The 23,360-nt window shown below is 38.1% G+C and overlaps 3 protein-coding genes across 4 annotated transcripts in view; all 3 read right to left on the bottom strand.

Annotated features, from left to right (window-relative positions):
* LOC114517185 overlaps positions 1 to 4,045 on the bottom strand; it is a 98,807-nt gene extending 94,762 nt beyond the window's left edge. The window contains exons 1-3 of the mRNA XM_028536844.1: positions 3,963 to 4,045; positions 2,166 to 2,587; positions 1,938 to 1,995 (exon numbers count right to left, since the gene is read on the bottom strand). Of these exons, the coding sequence (XP_028392645.1) occupies positions 1,938 to 1,995; positions 2,166 to 2,581 (474 nt within the window). The 5' untranslated portion in view covers positions 2,582 to 2,587; positions 3,963 to 4,045. The remainder of the gene's footprint in view (positions 1 to 1,937; positions 1,996 to 2,165; positions 2,588 to 3,962) is intronic.
* Positions 4,046 to 4,752: 707 nt separating this feature from the next.
* Positions 4,753 to 22,862, bottom strand: LOC114516949 (ankyrin repeat and SAM domain-containing protein 6-like). Of its 2 annotated transcripts, none has more exons than XM_028536572.1 (16): positions 21,781 to 22,862; positions 18,488 to 18,535; positions 17,074 to 17,133; positions 16,217 to 16,361; positions 15,496 to 15,593; positions 15,197 to 15,280; positions 14,769 to 14,865; positions 14,329 to 14,356; positions 13,998 to 14,190; positions 13,645 to 13,700; positions 13,417 to 13,557; positions 12,454 to 12,602; positions 11,626 to 11,855; positions 7,375 to 7,442; positions 7,058 to 7,174; positions 4,753 to 6,341 (listed from the first exon to the last, which is right to left on the bottom strand). In XM_028536572.1, the coding sequence occupies exons 1-16, from the start codon at positions 22,523 to 22,525 to the stop codon at positions 6,297 to 6,299; spliced, it is 2,304 nt and encodes a 767-aa protein (XP_028392373.1). In that variant the 5' UTR covers positions 22,526 to 22,862; the 3' UTR covers positions 4,753 to 6,296. The 2 variants fall into 2 exon arrangements, with proteins under 2 accessions (XP_028392373.1, XP_028392374.1); XM_028536573.1 differs by having other exon boundaries at positions 11,626 to 11,780.
* On the bottom strand, positions 7,818 to 11,364 carry LOC114516947. Its single transcript, XM_028536570.1, has one exon. The coding sequence runs from the start codon at positions 11,076 to 11,078 to the stop codon at positions 8,106 to 8,108; it is 2,973 nt and encodes a 990-aa protein (XP_028392371.1). The 5' UTR covers positions 11,079 to 11,364; the 3' UTR covers positions 7,818 to 8,105.
* Positions 22,863 to 23,360: the final 498 nt, after the last annotated feature.

The raw sequence follows: 23,360 nt of genomic DNA, 5'->3' as shown, positions 1-23,360 counted from the left end.
TTCTCGCCATTAACGCTATTGCGACGAAACATGAAACTAGCGAAGTTCTTGGAAAGCTGTTCATTTGAAACCTTCCTAGCAGGCATGATCATAATAAGTTTTAAAGAAATATCATGCAAGATCTCTGAGTTACTGTTCCAAGCGTTAATCAGTCTCTCCAGTTCCCTGACGTATGACTTTCTAGCAGCTCCACTTGGCAACATAAACAGATTTTTGCGCCAAAAAGCACTTCTTCATAGGCAGCATAAACAACTTGCTTCGGTCATCTTTAGTGTGGCTGCCCCGAACACATGTTGATCCGCTATTTTGGAAACTTGATGGAGTAACCGGATCGATAACAATAGAACTAGGTATACCTGATGTTTCTCCATCTTGTTGGCGCGCTCCAACAGTTGCGTGTTTTTTCCTGCACGGATTTAAATGTAGCGACCGTCCTCGTTCCGAACCAAATTGCCTCGTGCACAAATTACATTGGAAAACGCGTTCACCGTCTTTGTTTCCTTGCGACATAGTTTCTAATTAGCGCACGCCGACTGGTAATCAACAAAATAATGAAAGTCGAATCACGTTCCACCAAAGGCAGCCCAGAAATGTTACAGTCACAGTTCGGTCTATTATTATGATCAAGTCATAATAATAGACCAAGTAGACTTGCATGCGCGCGAGCGCCACGTGAAATATTTCTGGGCTGCCTATGGTTGCACGCACTTAACGGAAAAAGAACACAGATGTACTAGCATAGAGATTATAAATAACACTAGAGGAGGCAATGGTATCGGAAACATCAGTCGAAAAAGGGGGCCAAATTCAAGTCCCAAAAATTCAAGTAAAAAGTAAGACAGTCCATTTTTATTCAATAAATTCGTGATTCCGAGTAGGTTTAGGGTCTTTATTAGAAGCGTAGAGGAATAACGAGCTTAAACGCCAACAACAAATAGCATCAGCAAAAAAATTGTGCTCTTGAATGCTTTCATTCATGACTGACAATTAGGGAAGTTTTACGGCTTGTAAAGGACGAGCGCGTGCTAATTATTTACACACCGCAAAACAATCCGCTGGTTTAACATTGTTTAAGGCTACACGATAAATCTAAGGAAGCATATACACTTTCTATTCACCATGCACTTGGAAGGAAGTGATACAATGATAACGATACACAATGATAGAAATCCCATCGCTACTAAATGATCGCTACACACTATTTTACGTGAAGAAATACTAAGAGAAATCTTGAATCAGCTAAAACTTTTTAAAACAGACAATATTGACAGGTTGAAACGTTTCAAAAAGGAAACGTGACTTTTTGAACAAACATGCAGTTCATTTCGGCAAACTCCCGGTCCACATGTCCGTCCAAATCTGCTTGTTCCATTTATTTTCCGCATACATATTTTCGTTTAAAATTGTAAACACTATCGACGTTTACTGCGACATAAGTTTTGGTTTAGAACGTTAGTTTAAACGTTTTAAGGGTTTATACGAAAATAATTCGTGAGAATCGATGGTAGAAGTTTATTATTATGCATAAAACAATTAGCTACGCTAAAGCTTAATCCTTTTAAACAGCAGGTTTGGTGAACTGCCATGTTTCTATATGATTTCTGGTCTGCGAGAAAACGCAACACGCAGATATTGGAATATGAACATAAATTTAAACCCAAATTGAAAAATCAAATCTTCCCCAGTATGGATATCTATGCCAAACTCTTGTAGTGGAAGATCTGAATCATTTCGTAGCGGTTTCATGCAACGGTATTTCCACTCGAATAAGGACTTTGTTTTTCATGTCTTACTTTAAATCTTTCCATGATTAAGAAAGTTTTTATCGTATTATAATTAATAACAGAATTTCTGTTTTACACTCACGGGTACCGTGTGAGAATACAGAAGTTTTTGAATACAGGCGTTAGTATATCAACTCGATGAAATAATATTACCTCCTGTTCAGACATGCCTGCCGTTCCTTCTCCTTCTTTTCCTGATTGCTTTTCATCCCTTTGTTGAAAACAAAAACAATTGTCGATTATAATAGTATAACACGCATTGTGTATGCAGCTCTCGCAAAGCTACAATAATTGAGGTTATGTGGGACAAAAACACACGGACGAGGTTGATGAGTGAACACATTTTTGCACTATGGCAGAGAGAATTGAAACGTGTCTTACCTTTGTTTGCGATTCGTGTTCACCTCCAAAGTTTCCTTTAGTTCAAATACGATTCTTAAGTTTTCGACCTCGCCATCAATCTTTCGAAGCTCTTCCACAAACCGTCTTTTAAGTTTTCCACATTTGTAATCGTCAAGTAATTCCTTCACACGCTTGGCTGAAAAGCAGTCAACATCAACAACAATGGATCCAGGGGTGAGTTTGCAGAAGCCAAAGACTGACTTGAACAAACTTTCGATAACAGGTCGAATTCTTTCTTTGCCGTAGAGCGCCCCCAGCGTGACGCCTGTAACCCCCAGTAAAACTGCCACGCCCGTGCTGCATCTGAATCTCAATCTTATGCCTTCATTGTTAACTGTTAAATCAACATCGAGACCCACAGCTGGTGCTTGTGGTGGTTCAGGGCGATCAGCCATGGCAAACTGGTTAACAAGAAATATTGCAGCACGTTAGAAATATAATATATTGAAATGCATGAAGATTTAATGTATATGTTTACATATGTTAGGCCTATAGGTTATAGGTCGTATTTTCGCTAGATGATAAGGTTTAGAGGTTTATCGTCGCATTATCTATTGTTTGAATTGCATTCGACGCGATTTAAGGTATAAGCCCCGTTTACACTACACTCGATTTAATGGCACGGCACGGCTAAAATGGGTACCCGTGCCCGTTTTATCTATGCTCGGCCTTTGTTTTGGTAGCCTGAACACAAATAAAATTGGGTACGGGTACCAATTTTAGCCGTGCCGTGCCGATAAATTGACTGTAGTGTAAACGGGGCTATAACCTAGGTTTTATTATCTAGCATATAAATTTCCTTGAAAATATTGTGAACCAAATATTTTAGCCGTATCAAAAAATTAAATATTCATTATTCCGGTATAAAGAACCGCAAGTGAAATAATGTTTCGTACACTTACAGCCGTTCGAGCATTAAATTTTATATGGCAAACGTGAAACACAAACTGCGAAGCTGTATTTCAGTTAATACTGTGTGGCTAAATACATGAACTACGAAGCTGTATGTACTGTTTGGCTAAGTAAGCTTCATCACTGCTCAACGTCAAGATTTTCTGTAGAACGTTTATAAAGCGAAACTGTTGCACATTCTAAAATAGTGGAGTTAAAATAACGCACAAAGTTTGTTAGCAATTTGCCGTAAACGCCAATTTCAAGGCCTTTATTCTTTAAGTCGGCTCGCATAATTAGAAGACAATTTACAAGCGATACAATAATAATACAACCTGTATCAACGCCGCAGTGGTAATTAATGTATTTATCTGATACGTCAATGAAGGATTCGAGCAAGAGACAAATCTAATTATTCCACAACAGAGAAACAAGGCCAATTGTTTATACCGTTCGCTATCTATGTATTTCCGGCGTCCTATTTCAGAGTCAGTTGGACTCAATTGTGCTACTAACTCTCTTTTGCAATTGCATGCCATCTTTAATAATATACGAACTAGGCAACTTGCATAACATTGAAATGCTATTACAACGAAGTCTACATGATTATAAATGACGATGAATTTGCAGGTATTATGAATATTCTGTCGGTTGGCTCAAAGTCGTTTCAAATGAGTAATGAAATATATTTTATTTCTGCAGAAAGAGTTCAAGCGTAACTGTATATAGTTAATAAATTCCCTTGTAAATGTTCAAACACACGCATCAGTGCTTCCTTGCTGCCAAATATCGTCGTGTATGTTATGTATGTTACGTTATACAAAGTTTACCGCATGCACGATCCTTTCCAAAGACAAATTAGTAATTGATTTTTAACTCACTCACCGTTTATCTTCAGTTGTTTACATCAGAATACTGACATGAAAACGTCTCTTTAAGTCATAACCATTCGCTCGACTCAATGCTGGCTTGCTCAGGTTTGCTTTGCGGCTTGTAAATCATCAAGTTGCACAAACTCGTTCCCCGAGCCCGCGATTCCTCTGGCAAGAAAACAAAGCCTCTAGATTCCGGGATAAACGAAATCAGAAATGTTCCATTCTTGTCACATAACTCCTTTCCTGCACAATTAACAGCACGCGCTTACAGGGCCTGGGACTAGGTAACCTAGTAGTCTTCCTGGTTATGCGAACATAAAATTTTGATTACCTGCCACCCTATTTAAAATTAGTACTAAGTCAAGGCCACTTTTAAATTATTGCACGGAAAGTCACCTGCCTAAAGATTAAGGTAGTTTCCTGAGAGCCAAACTTGGAAAATTATCGCTTTCGGGATCACGAGCCCTGATCTACATACATATCATTGCATTTAAGACTTTTCAGGCATCAGCTTTTTGGATTCCTTAAAAGAAGATTTCATGACGGATTTTACAAGCGAGTCGTCTTATTGACATGTTACAGGGAGTAACAACAGAACAAAGCTTTTTGAAGCAGATTTCTGCCATTTGCTGGTTCCAGTGGAGTAAATTTTTATATGGAAACCCAAGGAGGCGGTTATGAAATTACTGTTTGGTTGTTCCTTAAAATAATTCTTAAGGCACTTAAAGACATGTTTTTCTCCGAAAATCTTCAATGAATAAGTATAAAAGGACAAACATATGGAATTGCTTCAATCATGTTGGTTATTTTTATTCTAAAATGTCGTACAGCTGAAATATCATAGGTATAGTTCTCAAGTGATCAAGTGAGAAGATGGGATATTTAATCCTCAAAAATACAAATCAATATATGTTTAAAATGCAGGTCATAAGATTATTTGCAAATATTACTGTTATTCGTGTTACATATATTTATACTCGTGTGAACCGTGAACCACACCAATTCTGAAGCATATTTTATTAGAGAGGTTAAGATACCCCGGTTTCGGTATACGGGTACGGGTAGCCATATTTTGTTCATTGGAATTTCTTGTTGTTTGCACGTTTCAAGATACAAATCATGCTTACCTCAAGAGACTAAAGTCTACTAGAAAGGAATTGTCAAGTTATTCTTCGAAAAAATTGAGAAACACTGATGCATGGAAATTCATTGAACAAAATAAGGCTACCCGTACCCGTACACCGGAACCAGAACATTATTATAAAAGTATCCACTTTCCATATAAAATTTGTTCTGTTGAATCACATTGTCCGTTCTCCTTCAAGGAGTGAGCTAGTCTAGATCTCTCACGTGAAAAAATTTCCATACGTTAAGATAACATTATTTTTATCATTTCGATCTCGGTCATCTGAGTATTTATCACAAGTACGAATGATTTTTCTCTCTGCCGCTGGTACGCCCAAAAGGCCAGCAAGACTGCCCCAATCCTAGACAATTTGCGGCTTGATTGGTACAGTTCTCGAAAGGAAAGGCGCTTGTTTGCCAACATTCTGAAGACGAGGTGAAGCTAAGGGAGTGAGAGTTTCATGTTTCTCTACTGTCTAAATCAAAAATCCATCTTTTGCAACATGCACAACTAGTTAAGTTATGGAAAAACTTACAATTCACAAGTCTAAGGCTTCCATCCGTAGTTATAGGACATGATCACGGCCAAATACTTAAACGCTTTCCTTAATACCAACAGGATCAATTTTATGTACAACGCAGCTTTTAAATCAGACCGCGAATATATAATTATTTGTCGGCATGCCAGCGTCTCACATACAACCTGGAATGATTTACATGTATTTGAGAGTTCACTTTTCATGGCTATCGCTTTCATTGCACTTATCTTGTTGTTTTGCAATCTCTTCTTCAGATGGGATAAATTTTATTACTATATTCGCTAAATTTTAGCTTTTTAATATTACGATACTGGTTTCATTTTGTACACAGTTATGGATTCGAAAAAAAGTAGAATTGCATTGCAAGTTGCAAGAAAAATTGCGCCGTGTAACAGGGCCCTTAGTTTCCTTTTCGTCTTGAAAAATAGAAGATATAAACATTGAAGGGTGAACCAAGATGGCGCCCATGAAAGATCATGACGTCATAAGCAAACAAAGAATCCCTAGTATTTCTGACGTTATTTTTCATCCAACATTTATTCTTCAGCGGGTCACTATAATCATAGTATAGCCCTGATCCAACCTTTCATCGTAGATTGCATTTCTGCGCTTCGCTCGGCCTGATGCTCATATAGGGCCAGTCTCAACCGCCTCCTGACTTGATCGTTGACTTTATCACATCACGACGCCCAGGCATCGGCTTTCATTAATACAGGGTTCCTTTCCTGAACACAGAACAACGGTAGAAAAAATCTGTTTGAATAATCACAAAATAATGAAGGTCGTGTTTATCGAATTATTTCCACAGCACGGCTAAAACGGATACCGGTTTCAATTTCATACGTGCTCACCCTTGGAGGCTGGTAACCTGACCACTTATACAACTGTGTATGGGCACCTCTAGCCCTTCCAATAAATCAAATCTAGTGTAAATGGGGCTAGATGAACAATTATTCATCAGTTCCATAATTTGTTTAAGGCTGACTTAATGAAAAAGTCAAATATGAACTATATAATAGACCTTTTCGGTAATTACGTCACAACATTATCGTTTTAGATTTAGAACCACCTTAAATGAAATGGATTGGTATGTGTAAAGATACAAAACATCCTTCTTCAACACATGCATTAAAAATAATTTTTTCATTTTGACAAATAAGTACGGAAATAAGCCATAACACGAGAACGAGGCGTGTTATGGCTTATTTTTACATTTATTGCTCAAAATAAAAAAATATTTTTGTTGTGTTGAAGACGGATGTTTTGCATCTTTGCACGTGACTCGTAAGAGTAAAACTTGAAATCCATTTCATTTAAAGGTGGTTTCAATGTAAAACGTTGTGACGTTAAAATGTTGCGACGTAATTACCGAAAAATTCTATTATAATAACATCACCTATTACAACTTATACAATTGTATGCTTGAGGATTATGACCTTACCCTTTTCCTCCTTAGCTGTTGAACAGCAGCGAGGATTTGTCGTTGTGCGTCAGTTTGCTTTATTCCAATTTGATCCAGATCTGCTTTGTTCAGCGTCAGAAAGGTATCTGTATCAATCTAAAAAAGACAGGCAAGATGAAGATCATAGAAAGCATGTACACGCTTGTCAGGAAGCATTGCAGCTCCTTCAAGCGAGTCTCGTCATGAGGTTTGTCAACCAGCGTATTACCAGCGTAAATATACTTAAAGAAGCATACTATTGGTGTCACGATTCTTAACAATCATTCAATTGAAAACGACGGTGAATTGGAGATTACCTCGTTTTCTTCTAATATTGGAGTGTACTGTTGTAACGAGAGCTTTTCCAACCAATCTTTCATCTTTTCTGTCGACAGAAAGTATTTAAGCATCGTAAGCGATTGGAATTGAAGTTTGTAAGGTCACGACAACGAGGTAAAGAATCCATCACTCTTATTCCTACTCTGGCTTCAGAAACCGAAGAAACCTGATATTTTTTTAATGTTTTGTAAATGAACAATTATCCACGGAATTTCTTCAATAGTTGTTTGAAAGGCGCCAGTCTCGACTAAATGCAGTTCCTCAGAGGGCGATTCCTCAAAAAATTTTGCAATGATGCAGTACATCAAGAAATCGCATATCACGTACTGCGACCAATGGAACAAAATTGAGATGTTGGTAATCTTTGATAAGGGATAACGTGGTTTTGAGTACTCAACACATCAAAATTAACCCAGGTAAAATTTTATTCAGGCAAGCGGAATCATATGTAAACAGGTATTAAGTACGATAATCCTTCTTTGCCTCGCCATATAGCACGCGTATTACAAGGTTTACATATATTGCCAATGCTTCAATGAAATTAACAAGAACTTTTACAAACGTTTCATTCCCATGAGAAAGTATCATGAGCGTATTCCTGTTCACTTAGTTATTTACATTATATTTACATCATAATTTAGTTTTACATAATATTTACATTATTATTTACTTTATTACATGTTTAAATGTTTGTTTTGGGTGTTTACGTTTATAGACTCAAAGCTAAAAGAATGTTGCTTCGACGTGCATCAAATTCTAGTTGCTGTACCACGCCAAATACATCCAGCACCAGGAATGGAAACTGGCGGAGGAAGATATCCTTATTCAGGTCTTGTTGGAATCGTAACGACCTCTCTTGCTTGTGAGCGTATGAATTACGAATGAATCTTATCAAATCGATCACTTTGTCAGTACGGTACTTTTTCGCTTTCCAAGCGTTCATCATTTCTATAAACATGCGCTCAATGAACTGATCCCAAGATACGATCCTGATTTCCCGACCGGTGTGAGTCATCTGAAGATATTTTTCCAACGGCGAGTTCAAATGTTTTCTGTCAAACGGACTGATAGCTTCTGGTTGATCACCAACAGCTTTTAAGAATTCAATTTTCTTGCTTGCACTCCAAAGAAAGGGGTGCTGGCCTAGGAATGATGCTGGTGGCCGCTTGGTGGGATCTTTTGTCAAAAGAACAAGAAGAAAGCTGGCGGCTTCCGGGTGAAGAGCTTTATCGAGATTGATCTGCATCTCTGCAATCTTTCGCTCAATGACATGGGCTGGTTCTTCAATCTCGGTTGTAAATGCATGTTTTCCCATAGTGAGAAGATAATGGAGAACCAAACCCAAGGAAAATATATCTGAATTTTGCGTATGCTCTTTCGATTTCATGCTGACCAGCTCTGGTGCCATCCAACATCGCGTTCCGGGTGCCATAGCAACACCACTGCCTCTTGTTGGCGTGATCATGGTGGATAAACTGGACAAATTCTTCATCAGTCCAAAGTCGGCGATCTTGAAATGCAATGCTGGATCTGTTGTATACAGGATATTCCCGGGTTTTAAATCGCGATGAATGAACTTTTGCCCGTGAAGGTAGGTTAAGCCATTGATTATCTCTTTTGTGATATTTATGGGCATCGCTGGATCTTTTCCCAAAATTGAATTGACTTCGTCATTCGCGACAAACTCATGAAGGTCGCCGTCCATCAGGTCGAGACAGATGTATTGAAAGAAATTGTCCTCGACAAATTCATAATACTTGATGATGTTCTCGCACTTGCCCGATATTGCGAGCAGTGCAGTGATTTCGCGCTTTATGTCAAAAGCATTTACCTTCGCCTTGTCGATTCGCTTTAACGCGTACGCACGACAGTCAATCGTACCAGACACATTGTCAACATTCTCATCTTTGATTGCGACAAAAATTGCGCTAAATGCGCCGGATCCAATAGAATCCTGACTGAAATAACGATATTTCTCTACGGCAGTGAGATCGCTACTGGAGTCGACTAAACTTTCTGCATACTTCCGGTAACGCTTTGGGCACGATCGTAACTTGCGCGCCAGATTTTGAATACCGACTGCAGATATTTTTTGTACCGTTTGATCTTGACTGTGGTTGCCACCTTCTAAATCATGTTTGGCGACTGCGCCGTTATCGATAAGAAGCTGGGCACATTTCTGATAGAACACTGGTCCACTTCCGAGATGTTCGTTCGCGACATCAAGTGGAGTGCGTCCCTCTGAGTCAACAGCGTTAACATCTGCGCCGTGCGCCAGAAGAATATCGATGCTACGAAGTATGTACGCTCCTCTGATTATCTCGTGTCCATGTTCGTCGCCCATGTCGAGTAGAACATGGAGAAAACTTTGACCTTTCATGTTTCGTCTTGTTATGTCGCTTGTGTCTGCATCGCAAAGCAATTCACTTAGTAATTCCAACAATGATGATCGCAGTTCGGCCAGGTTCGGCCCGATTTCCTTCAAATCGTACGACCCAATTCGAATAGCAGTCAATACAATATCGATAGCCACGTTTCCTTCTACATCGGGAATAAAAACTACTTTTCTAGCTTCCGTGTTTTCTGCAAGGATCCTGATTAAATTTTCCAGTAATTTGGTGGCCTTCCCAACGGATCTAATATTGGATGTTAGTTCGATGAAACCCTGTTCCATGATCTCAGCGAAAACAGGTGTTCCAGAAAATGCAAGCTCGACTGATTTTTTCAAGAGAAACAAAATCGGAGTCTCATCGCGATCATTTCTGGCGCGGCAAACAGCACCTTTCAAAACAAAAATTTTAAATACTGAGGGATTGTATGCGTAATGAAGTGGAACTTCACCTGTGCAACTTTGAACTCTCAGGTTTGCACCGAGCTCAAGTAACTTCGTGCAAATTCTGCGTTCATGAATATATTCGTGTTGAACTGTCGAGGAGATTGCCCATTCGTGTAATAGAGTATTTCCACCCTTATCCTGTGCTTTCACGAGTGAAGTAACTTGTGCCCGTGATAATTCTTCCGAAACCAAATCTGTGAAAGATTTTCGATCCTCAATATACCATTTCGTGGCGGCCAATCGTTCATTAGTGAAGCAAACAGCACCAAAATGATCGATCTTCGCTTTGAAGCTACCAAAAATGATGTGGAGGAAGGTTTGTCCATTGTTATTTTCGACCAGTGGATCGACTCCAGCATCTAACAGGTATTTCGCTAAGGTATCAACGCCGTAGCAAATGCCCGGTAAGGCTGCAAGTAGATGAAGAGGCGTGTTGCCGTTTGTATCTTTGCAGTTGCCTAAATCTGCGAAATCCTCCTGCATTATTTCACAACATTTCAGTAAAAGCCTCTCTCGATATTCGGCCACTGACGTTTTGTTAACTCCAGATTCGTCTACATGTGTGCTATTGAATATCCTGTAAACACATCGAGTATCTTCTTCGTCGCTATCGTCGGGCATAATCATTGACTGAACTAACCTCAAACCCGGAATGCCATTAATGAAATCTAACAAGTAAGAATCCTCCTCGATGCTATATCCAAAGAATGCCGCCGGTTCATAGCCAGTTTTCCTCTTAAATTCATTGTTTAAATTAGAAAATGTGATAAATTTGTCGTTAGCATGTACGATATTGTACAGCAACTCTTTTGTAATTTCTTCGAGAAATAATTTGACAACTTTCATCTTATATCAGAACAAATTATAAATTACTATAAAAGCGAAGCCTAGCCGTATCATAAATTGTATAATCTGCCGATAAAGCGAAATATTCTTCCCGCTCGTGAGATATTTGTATGTTACTCCGGAGTATAAATAGGCTATTTCAACATACGCAATACACGCTTCCGGTTTTAACTGGAAAAGTGTCCTTTTTCCTGGAATCGTAGAGTACGGGGGGGGGTTGAATTTTCGATTTTACTCATCAAGACAATTTAGACAAACGTTCTCCGCGTTCACGAACTAACATTCGGGTTGCTGAATTCAAAGTTTCAAACACATATGAATGTAGTTTAATAAAGTGAAAATCAAGATCCCCTGCCGTAAAAATTGTCTAAATCGTCCATTATGGCTAAGTTTATTCATTTAGAAGAAGCGTATGCGATGCTCTGCTAGCAGGGTAATGCGAACCTATTAACAGTTTAAACGGCCATCGTATTTTCAAAGTCCAGAAGTTCAAAATATAAGCAAACTGCTTGTTTACAGGTGGATTTGATTCCTCTTTAACACTAACCTGATTCATCTGATTCACTTTTGGTAAGACCACGCGAGCTTTGAACCGGAGCGACGGTGCCACGACCAATTCGTGGTAGGGAATTGGATTTTCGTCTGGATGGAAATTTGTTCGTTGCTTTGGGCGCGAAGAAATGCGAGTTTTGGGAAGGAGATCTACCGGGAAGAGATGATGAGGATGACGATCTTCGCTGTGCGGAATACCAAGGGTCCAGCTTGTATCGAGGACTTCTGTGTTAGACAAATACCCGTGGCCGTGCATAAGTTATATTGAACAGATTGTACTCTGAACTACCAACTGAGCTTGACAAATTAGTCAAATAAGCTTGATTACGCTGATAGATATTAGCACCATCACAAAGCTATTTTCAAAGCTCTTTATTCCTAAAAGCTCGTGCGAATATTTAGTTTGTGGTTCTTACTTCAAGCTCTGGATGATTGAACGCATGCAGTGATGTAACTAATATAAAGAGCTCAGACTGGGAGAATCCAGGACCCGCGAGTTAATCTTTATCCTAAACCTAATTCAACCTTAATCTCACCATGGCCACTCGCCCTATTGCTGACCCTAATCTTTACACAAAGTCCAGAACCACGACCCTAAGCCTCGATCCCAACGTTATTCGTCTTCCGTAATAGACCGTAGTCCATGATTGAATACAAGTTGTGTAGCACAGTTGACATGAAGTACAGTGCACGACCACCCCATTCCCTCCCCTGCACTTCCAGAATCATGAACACAAAATCATCCGCTAATGTCCGACTAAAATTTTTTAAAAGCGATTGTAAAAATTTTAATTGTATTTCTCCCCTTCCTAAAGTTTCTTACCTGATGTTTGGGCCGCTGTTAAAAGACGTTCCAGGGCTTTGCACAGGTGATAAATTGAAAGATGATTCAGGACTCTGTCCACTGCTACGACGAGACGAAATTGGAGAGATCTGATCCTTCGTTTTTGACCCATAAGAATACTCGCTGTCCTAAATATATCGTATACATTGTAATATATCATGGTGAGTAATTTCCTTTAATAACCTAATTATGTTAGAATTGTGTAAACTGCTTTGCTTTAGAGAGATTCCAATGCAAAATATGGTAAAAAATTTAGCTACATCTGTGTTGGGTTGTCTATTGTGTTGGGTTTAATTTACTTAAGTTTACCGAATTGGTGAAAACTGAACGATTATATGTATATAGCTATAGTTATTTTTAAGGTTTCTATACATATGATGGTATCTCATTATGCATATGTAGAAAAAGGTTAGATTTATGGTTTAAAATTGATGGCAAAGCTATTTCGTGCTTTTTTTGAACACGAATGAAACTATCAGCTATAGTTAAGAGGGATCAAAAGTAAAGTTTATAACATTTAAAAGTTTACTTTACAGATATTAAGTTGCCTGACGATCCATTAACTGAGCCATTTAGCAACAAAGAAGGCACCTGAATGATCAGATAAATTAGTTTTATGGATAATTTAACCAATTTTTATGACAAAATCCAATTTAGGTTTAATAACGGATTTGATTCACAACGAATTCGCAACGAATCCCTAAAGCTCCGGGCTACTAGTATCTTTTATTTCTACGATATCAAAAATCTTTCAAACCGTGCTAACACATGTACGTACACTCTAGAAATACGGTCAATTGTTTTTAAAAGCATTTTCGATATTACAGTATTTTGGGTTGCTTTTTGTTTGGGACTGGGGATGTAAATGAAGATGTATTAGAGATTGCATTTTTCTTTGGGCAATGAAATAGCACAGGATAAACTGAATCTGCATGATCATACCTGAGGTGATGTGGACAATAATGAATCTGTCAATTCTCTTTGCTTCGTATTGAAGTCCAAAGTCGTGGTTGGGGTGAAAGGAGGAACGATGGGGGTAACTATTTCCCCTAGCCACTCATTCACCGATGGTCCCGCCAATGGCTAAAAAACATTTAACAAAGTTTTATTGACTATACTCAGTGAAAATCTTTATGTGGCAAAGGGTGGTATTTGAGGTGATTCACCTACCAACAGAGTGGTTTTTCTCGGGTCCGTAAGCTCGATTGTAGACGATTCTAAAAGAGCTAAAATAACGAGATAAAAAGCAGTTAGAAATTTCAAAGCTCACCTGGATGTAGATGTGCTTCCTGCAGATACACATATATTCTTGTACCAGGAAACTTGGACTAAACATTTTTTTATGGAAAGACTACCAAAGGGCAAAAGTGGATCCAAGTTTCCAGAAGAAGCCAGCAAGGTATTCGTAAAATTCAAAGTGAAGGCGTCTACATTATTTTTAAGGGATATTTGCAATGGCTCTTTATTAGCGCTATAGACGAGTCCCTACCACAAAGCATTGATAGTGATACATCTTCACTAACCTGTATTCATATCGTTTCCTCGGGTCAAGAGATTCGGGTTGCTGGTAGCGTCTATATTTTGTGGCAGACGACTGAATACTTCGTGTGACACTGGTTTGAGTGTTTGTGGTTTGCTTGGTTGACGTTTGTTTAACAAATGAATTGTTCGGTTGAAATTATACTGCAACTTGTTTATTCTTTTCGTCCACGATATCTGAAAAACAACATTTTTCGCCAGGGATTAGACACATGCAGTCTGGACATGCATATGCTATAATTGAAATAAATATATTTTAAATGTATTAAAACCAAAACTGTTCTAAGCAGCGAGGTTTGAACAGCGCAACAATACCTTGAAGCCCTGCCTGTTATTATCGGATCTAGATACAAAAAAGGGACAATATATAGCATTAGCGATAAATTACAGCAGTTTCTGCAATCCTCGCGGTAAGAAGGATCTCAGTATGTAGCAAATGTGACAGCTAGGCCCTCGCATATCTGGAATGAGAGCGTGCAGTTATGCATGAAACTGATGAAATGAAACGGTTTAGATGAACTGACGAACAACAGCAGTAGCCTTTGTCGAACACACTAATGGTATACCAGGTGTATCATTATATTTCACACAATCAAATCTTCATTTTCGTAAATTAGATTCAACGCCGTCATTGTTCAGACAATATTAAGTCCTGTCTTGCAGTTCCGGCGTTGATTTCTACTCTCTGTTTGCCGAGCAAAATAGAATGCCACAAATTGAAGTATTTGTAAAGTGGCGTTTTATATTTAACTTACAAGTCCAAAAACTGGAGTTCTTTTGTAGCGGAATTATATCTGACTTTCATGTCAATCTTGTCTCGGAAAAGGCATTCCTGCAAGGTTTTGACTAAAACTAGAATACAGAAAATGGGTTGTTAATATTTTCGACAAAAATGGAAGCGTTTTAGTAGGAAATTCTACTACGAACTTTAAGATCTGCAAGATCAACACAAATGTATTTCGATTAGAAGAAAAACCCTGAGCAAGATTAGGAGTTCCTGTTTGTAATGAGTAAAACGAGTATAACAAAACTCTACAATGTGACTGTTATAAATAGACCCCACCTATCTAGACTTTTTACAGCATTTTAGTTACATAATTGATAACTATGGTAAGATCATAATAGTATGCATGTATTAGAAATTACCCCATAAGTCTGGAAAACGGAGATGTAATGTACTTACAAGCCCAGCTGGAATTTTGCTTCCAGACATCGACTTCGTTGATGTTACTTGCTGCACCCAAGATTCTAATAACTTCGCTGTCACCTGGAAAGTATGTACAAAACACAAATAGGTGAACACAATATAGTAACAAAATAATTCAAAATATAAAAACACATATAAAAAAGGAACTATAACAATTCCGGTTGGGGTTTCTTGAAAAGCTATCATTTCTCAGGTTTAGGATTAAAGTAGTGCATGATTGTGCACAATTCGTGTATTCTAGACATGAAATTGTAACCAACATTTTATCCACGTACCAACCACGGTTGCTCGGTCAAATGGTATCGTCTTATCGTGTGACTCTAACTGTATATTGGCACCATTTAAAATCAGAAGGCAAATTATACTTTTGTGGCTACAGAAGGGAATGAGAAAAAAGACTGAATATTTAGGAATTAGGAATTTTTGGTAGGAAAAACTGATTTTTTAGGTTTCAAATGAAGAAACAAAGGCTAGAATTGCTCGTGAACAGTATTGTGAACAATGTTGTTGAACCATGTTAAACCATTAACAATTATTAAATGAGTTTGAACATGATATAAAGAATTATCAAGCTGAAGTTTGTGGTTATCAACCGAAGCCGAGCTGAGGTTGATAATGACAAACCAAGGCTTGATACTTCTTCATATCAAGTGAAAAGCGAATTGTTTTATCCTTTATTGTTCTCTCGAATTTGGGTCGATTTCTGCTCCTTTAGGACGTTGATGTCTTCGCACTATTATGACACGTTATGACGTAATAACGTGCAAGAAAATTATTGACATGATTGTCAACAACAGTGTTGCAACAGTCTTGATGGTTCAAAAACAACCATTGTTAACAATGCTGTTCACAGGGTGCAGCACAACATTGTTCACTTCTGTTTTAGAAAAACCTGTATCAACATGATGATTTTTACGCGTGTATACCAAATTTACATCTATCCTTGTAAATTTATTTATTATTTTCACATATTTCTTCATCAAGTTTTCCTCTTACTTGCTATTGATAGCGTGCATCAAGGCTGTCCAACCGTAGGGATTATCTCGTATGTTAACATCAGCTCCTTTCTGGATAAGGAATAAGGCAATGCGAAACTGGTTCTTCACCGCTGACCACATCAGTGACGTCATACCGTCTTCCTCTGCGGGCAAAAAAGTTTATTGCATATATATTAAGCACCTCTTGAGTTTTCTATGAATACAGCTGCATGCATGGTCAGAGATGCAAAAAAGCTGCGGGTACGCGGGTGCCACCCGTGAGGAAAGTTTGCTTTCAATGAGGTTTGTGAGGAAGTTTCAAAGTTGAACACTCTTATTGATCACATGCATGTACCAAAAAACCAAATATTTCTTTATGCTGGTTGCCACTTGAGTCAGTGACGTAACGTCCTTTTGAGGAAGGTTTTCAAAACTTGAAATCCCACCGGAGGAAGGTTGAACTCATTTTGCAACTCTGTGCATGGTTAGGAGACAAAGGTTCATTACGATTCTAAGTTGAAACCCGGTTGCAAAATTTCGACTAAAATCTTATATATTCTCAACAGAATTGAACTGCGATTTCGAAGCTGCATGTGTTTGTAAACAACAAAGGAAGGGCATTTTCGCATTATTTCGAGTTTGAACTTTCATCCATAATCTATACGGCTTAGTCCGAGATCCAGAAATTTTGATCTTGGTCATATTGAGAACTTCGCGTGCTTTTTTAAAGATATATAGCACAAATCACAATTGCACAAGTCAGAAAGTTAATGAGACAATGTACCGTTTCATATTCATATTCAGCCGATCAATATTTAGACAATCATTTGACCACAATGTATCACGACAATGTATAGTCATCATGACTTCACTTACTGGTTTCATTCACATCAAAATCACTTTGTAACGCGAGTTCTTGTATTTGCCTTAAACTTCCTAAAATTGAAAGAACCAGAATGAGCGAGAATAAATCAATGAATCTTTCGTCGCATTTCACTTGAATGACTTGATGTAGGACAATTGCTAAGGGTTTACGTAACCTAATAAATTACATGACCTAAATCCATCCCCTGGTTAAATTTCGGGTAATCTAACCGGAACTGGGCTAATTTTTCACTTAACACACTTGGGTTAACATAACTTAATTATTCTCCTAAATTCCTGGTAAAAATGATGAGAATTTGACAAATTTGTTTTTTCTATCACAAGGAAATGTGTTTAATTTCAATCAGGAAGGGGATTAGAATGAGTTCGGTAGACAGTTTAGCAGCTATATCTAAAAAAAATTACAGCTGGCGGGGGGTTCGTAGATTTCTTCATATTAAAAATATATTCATTCATTATAAAAATTAATAATCAATGCATGATTTCATGTATAAATTTGTCATTAGACGTTACCTAGTTTATTCTACTTCTGCTTTTTTTAGAAAAAAAACAGTTTTTTTTATATTAATCTCGTTTTTGTAACTGCTTATCATTTTTTTATCTATTATACATGGGATGCCTATTTAAGCTGGTTAGAAACTGTTGTGAGTGTTTTATTCACAAATAAACCAACGCGCTGACCATACAATGAAACTTTCAAGTTCATTGTATATGGTCAGCAAGTGCGTTTATTTGTAAACAAAACACGAACATAAAGTTCCTAACACTTTTAATATACAATCTGAGTTCATTGATTCCTGCATTGAAGATCCAAGCTTCGCTGCAGCCTGTCATTTTTTAAGAAACCACGATTTTCATGGGTTATTGCGAATAAACTATGATTCCCATGATCTGTCGTCAGGCAAAAAGAAACCACGTGATTGATTTTGACCAATCGCGTGAGTGGATTTAGGCCAATGCACGAAGATTGCATATTAATTACTATCAAAATACAGCAGCGATGAGAAAATATTTTGTGAACCTGTTTTGAAAAATCAACCAAGATGGCGGCAATCGCGAATTAATTAGCCTTTCTCACGATGACAATTGTGTCGCCATTTTGGAGGTACTTTTTTTTAATTGTGGGCGCAAGACCTTGTCAGGGCAGCTGTCTTTAATATTAGGTTTAATTTATTGTTCAAATGGTCTATTGAATCTTTAAAAATGCTTCTTACATTGTAATTATTCTTTAAACGCATTTGAGAAAATGGAAAGTACCCCAAAAATGGCGGATATTTGTCGTCGTGAGAAAGGCTATATTGTGTATATGAGGGCCATTTTATTGGTAAATCGTAGTTATTTCTTTTTAATTTTAAGAAGAATAACATCACAACACGACTGGAAAAACAATAAAAAATACAATAACCTTCTTTGGCAGCTTCGATAAGATCAATCTTTCTGGGCAGCGACTTGCCTATAAAAAAACAAAGCGGAAAACACGTCAGTTATGTATGTTATATCCATGCCGTAATTCATCAGGCCTGTTTCAAACGTCAAACGTTTCCGAATGCAAATGAACTTAAACAAAGCTCATTAACATTAGGTTCGGTACATTTCTGAAACAGGCCTGAAAGGTGCTGTTTTCCTAAATCTGTTGTCTTGCACGTTCTCATTCTTTGAAAGACGATTGGTCGATGTGTAGCCAGTGTAGGGCAGTTTTCTGAACTTCTCAAATTAACCGGATTTCAAGGTCTCATGTTCGCATATTAAAAACGAACTTCGAGGACTGGACGTAGTCAGTGTTGAACAAGTACAATGTCCATCAACACAGGAATGTTCAATTGTTTATTGTGATACTTAATTAGTCTGTAATATATCCTTGTTGCTCATGCGGCTATAGACTAAAAAACATTGCATGGGGTTAATATGAAAAGATTTGAATATTTGCCAAAGCAGTGGTCTCAAGGCTGGGGACTACAATTTCCTTGGTTTATTAAAACTAGTAATTATTGCGATTACTACAATGCGATCAATCAGCACTAGACGCCGATCACTACATTTTTATTTCAACAACTCAGTTGGAAGCATTAAATCGATTAAATAATATATCACTGTAACTTTATAAGTTTCGTATATTAAAAAGTAACCTAGCCATGCAGCCTAACGACGTTAATTGTCCGGCCATGTTAATATTTTGGTGTTATAATACACTGTGGAAACAATCTATTTCGAAGGAAATGAATAATAACAAGAAACTTCGCCTGCATTTCGAAACATAATAATCGTCAGGCCGCCTATACGCTAATGATATATAGTAATCATTTATGGCCCAAAATAAAGTGTTCGGGCAGGACTTTAAGGCCCAAGGTTATACGTCGCATTTTGGTCGCGTCGAATGCAATTTAAACAATAGTTGAGAAGACACAACATATTAAGCTTCGTTATCATCTCATTATCTATTGACTCGTATTGTTTGAATTTCATTCGACGCGACCAAAATGCGACGTTCACAATATGCTATGTCTCGTAAGAAGATCCTAACACATTCACTTTCTCTCAAAGCAGTCTATATACGGAAGTTTATACAGCCACACTTTGTATATAGTGAAACCCTTGGATATCGTCACAATATCTTGACGAGCAACAAGTTATTAATAATAATGATAATATATGTTGTAATATATAACAAGTTATTAATAATAATAATAATATATGTTGTAATATATAACAAGTTAACAAGTTGACGAGCTCATGCAAGTATTGTTTAGAACTTTTCAGTTTAGCTCAAAAGTTCTAAACTCACTCGTCCCCGTGGCATTTATATATACGAATGTAGTGCAGCCAAGGAAGGCCATGCGCATGTAGAGGACATGCACATTCTTTGTATTTAATACCTTACTCGCAATAGTGTTCCATGCACATGCATATAGCAATCCACAATTATAAGTGAAACTTTTACAGTAATTCTTTTTGTTGCAAAGATGCATGTAGACAATAGACCTGTTATAGCTGTAAAGTGAAGAAACTTGTAATGCTGCAAAGTGCAGGGTAAATGTGGTGTATCAATTCTGTTGAGCAATAAAATATATAGTTATAGCCTACTCAATAGTTTTAAACTGATTTTTGTAAAAACCTCTCAAAGTCGTGTTGGCAAAAACAGCAGACCTAATGGTGTAGTCTTACTATGGCTATATCATATATACAGTGACAGTTCGATTATTTTTTTATCTAGCGATGATTTATTACAAGTTTATCACAGATGAGATCTTCGCGCATTGAATCTATTACCAATGAACGTTGTGCTTGGCATTTTATATATGCGTGAAATTGGTCGTTGAATTGAACTGTTCGGTTGGCTTAATACATTGATAATGCAAATAATGTTCTGTATGGCGTTTTTTTTATGATGGCTCATGTAACCTCTTGAGAGTCAACATATACCACTTCCACTTTTCCTTTAGAATCATAGTTTTTGCATGCATGGGTGAAAATTAAATATCGAATTTCAAGCAATTGCTTTTTGCCAATTCGCATGCATGAACGCTTTAAAATTGAGAGATCAATTAAATTAGTTTGTAAGTTCCTTTGTTTGTGATGTTTTTCGCAGAAGTGAGGCCCTGTTTCCAGGTTGACGGATACAAGGTATATCTACCTGTAACTGAATACGCACATTAAAATAATCTTTGCTAACAGCTAGATATATATGTCGGAAAGAATATACTTCCAATTACCCAAAAATGTTCCAGTTAACATTGTATCCGACTACGTGGAAACGGGGCCTGAATCTCGCAGTCGGTTCTAATATATAGCATCGTTTCACTCCAATACACTCAACCATGCTGTTGGAATTTAATAAGCAAAATTTCACACGATTTCTGTATGCGGATAAAGCATTCCTAACAACAAATCTTAGTTGGTTGTATCAGGAAATGTTCACATGTTCCCATTGATTCGATATTGAAAGTTAAGCGTGAAATAAGGTACTAAAATAAGTAAATAATATTATCATAGTCTTTCGTAGACATAGCTGTATGATTCGTGAACGGTCATGCCAACAATAGCTAAGTCACCACGTAAGCGCTTGTTTAGTCTCATATTATGTTTTACATACTTTTTACAAGCTTTGAAACATGCACGATTTAAAAAATTAATGTACAATCTTCATGCCTATTTGTTATAATATGCGCTCCACCACCTTAAAATATCGCACGACATTTGAATTAAACATGCAAGTATAGAACCGTGAAGGAAATGTATTTGTGGTATTAACGCTTTGACAATTCAACTGTTACTTAAGATTCCACAAAAGATTTCGTACTTGAGAGAGAAATCGCCTAAAAATAAACAACCAGTGGCAAAGCCAAACTTGTACATGCAAACGCGAAATTTCATTAGATCTGCATGAAAATCGTTCCATCCAAAGTTTAGCCTCATGGAACTATTGTGCCCTTTTTATGGCAATTTAAAGACTTGGGCTTGTGTTTTAAATGCAGACTATAACAGGTTCATGTGTGAATGAAAAAGTCACACTCCTGCTGAGTATTAATCACGTCCTTCCTCAATTAAAGGTAAAACTTTGGGGGAAGCACTGGAAATTTTAAAGCTCTCAGTCGGGTGGCTATCTGCCAGGCCCGTGGAGCGGCTGCAGAACGATTTTGAACTCTAATCGCAAGCGAGCTTTTAGATTACAGGCTTTTATACAAACGTGCAGCTGCATACCTGGGTCAGAAATGCGTCGCTTCGTGACAGGCTCCAGCTCGTTCTCGACATCTTTTCGTCGCATCTGCCTGGAGATGTCCAGAGCAGTTTGCCCACAGATATTGACGAGATTCGCGTCGGCTCCGTTTTCTAGTAGGATCGTAACAGCAGTCTTATGACCGTTCGACGCAGCGAGCATTAGCGGCGTCCATTTTGTAAGAAGATCGACGCAGTTCACGTTCGCGTCTTGCGAAATCAGAAGTCGTGTCATCTCGTCGTGTCCGTGTTGCACGGCGGCCATAAGCGGCGATCTATTGCAATTCCTGTCCAAAAGATGGCTCTCGTCTACCACACCGTTCACTTCAGCGCCTTTCGAAATCAAAAGCTCGGCGACTTGAATGTGATTGCAACGCGCCGCGCAGTGCAGCGCTGTAGAGCCCAGCCGGTTGGTGTAGGTAACCTCGCCGGGGTCCGAGATGCTTTGTAGCAACGCAGCGACGATCTGAAAGTGTCCATAATAAGACGCGACCATTAGCGGCGTCCAGCCGTAGTCGTTACAAGAGAGAGAAGGCTTCAACCTGGCCCCTTTGCTTATTAAGTATCTGACGATATTTTCGCGGCCATTCGCACTGGCGTGTATCAGCGGCGTGTTTCCACACTCATCGGAGTAATTTACGAGGTCGCTGTTCTCCTGCTTGTTCAAAAACAACTGTACGGCCTCCAAATCGCCGTTCGTAACGGCCAAAATGAATTTCAGTGCTGCCATCGAGTATCAAGTCAGACAAGATACAGAAGATAGAAACATGAACCAACTTGGCAAGGTTCTCATCTTAAATGTCATCTAGTATGCGTAAATCTGTTTAGCACCGCGAAAGGGATTGCTAACTCCGACGCATATCACTTTACCAACCTTTATTCCGATGCATTAGCTTCGTTTCATGGGCAAAAACCTGTGTTGTGACGGTAAATCGACATCTCAAAACGTTAGCGATGAACTGGCTACGAAGCGATACAAGAAGCGTAAAAACGCGCTAAAACATGCGTAGATGAGCTGTGTTGTTGTAGCTGTGGCGCAATGAGACATTTGAGATGAGATGACTTAGATAGAAGGCCTGGGCCTGCGGAGCGCCAGGAAATTATTTGTCAATCTTCGTAATCTCGCGAGTATCTTCTCAAATTTCCAACACTTATCCGCATGCTGCGGTATTTACAATACCTGCTACAACAGGTAAACACGTTCTAGAAGAGTTTCCCTTCGTTAGCATAGCGACAAACGATATAATAATTACGATACGCATAATTTACTATATTTAACGGTTCCTAATGTACTGTTTGTATATAAAATATATACAATCGACACCTTCCGAATTAGATTACGGGCACACAAAACAATAGGTTGAATAACGAGACCGACATGTATGTCATATATTATTAGTAGGGTTGTTTTTTGCCGGAAAGGTAATTCGGGAAGTGACTCTTGTTGCCAAAATAGAATTATTTTATTATTTTGTTTCCACTTAAAACACATTTTCAGATCAGTGGAAATGAGATGTTAATAATAACATCGTTATAATATGGCCTTATTATGAGCATAACTGATC

This window comes from Dendronephthya gigantea, unplaced genomic scaffold, assembly GCF_004324835.1.
Source record: "Dendronephthya gigantea isolate DGI-Jeju-01 unplaced genomic scaffold, DenGig_1.0 000007F, whole genome shotgun sequence".
Taxonomy (NCBI): Eukaryota; Metazoa; Cnidaria; class Anthozoa; order Malacalcyonacea; family Nephtheidae; genus Dendronephthya; species Dendronephthya gigantea.
This window is presented reverse-complemented; position numbering and strand designations above follow the sequence as displayed.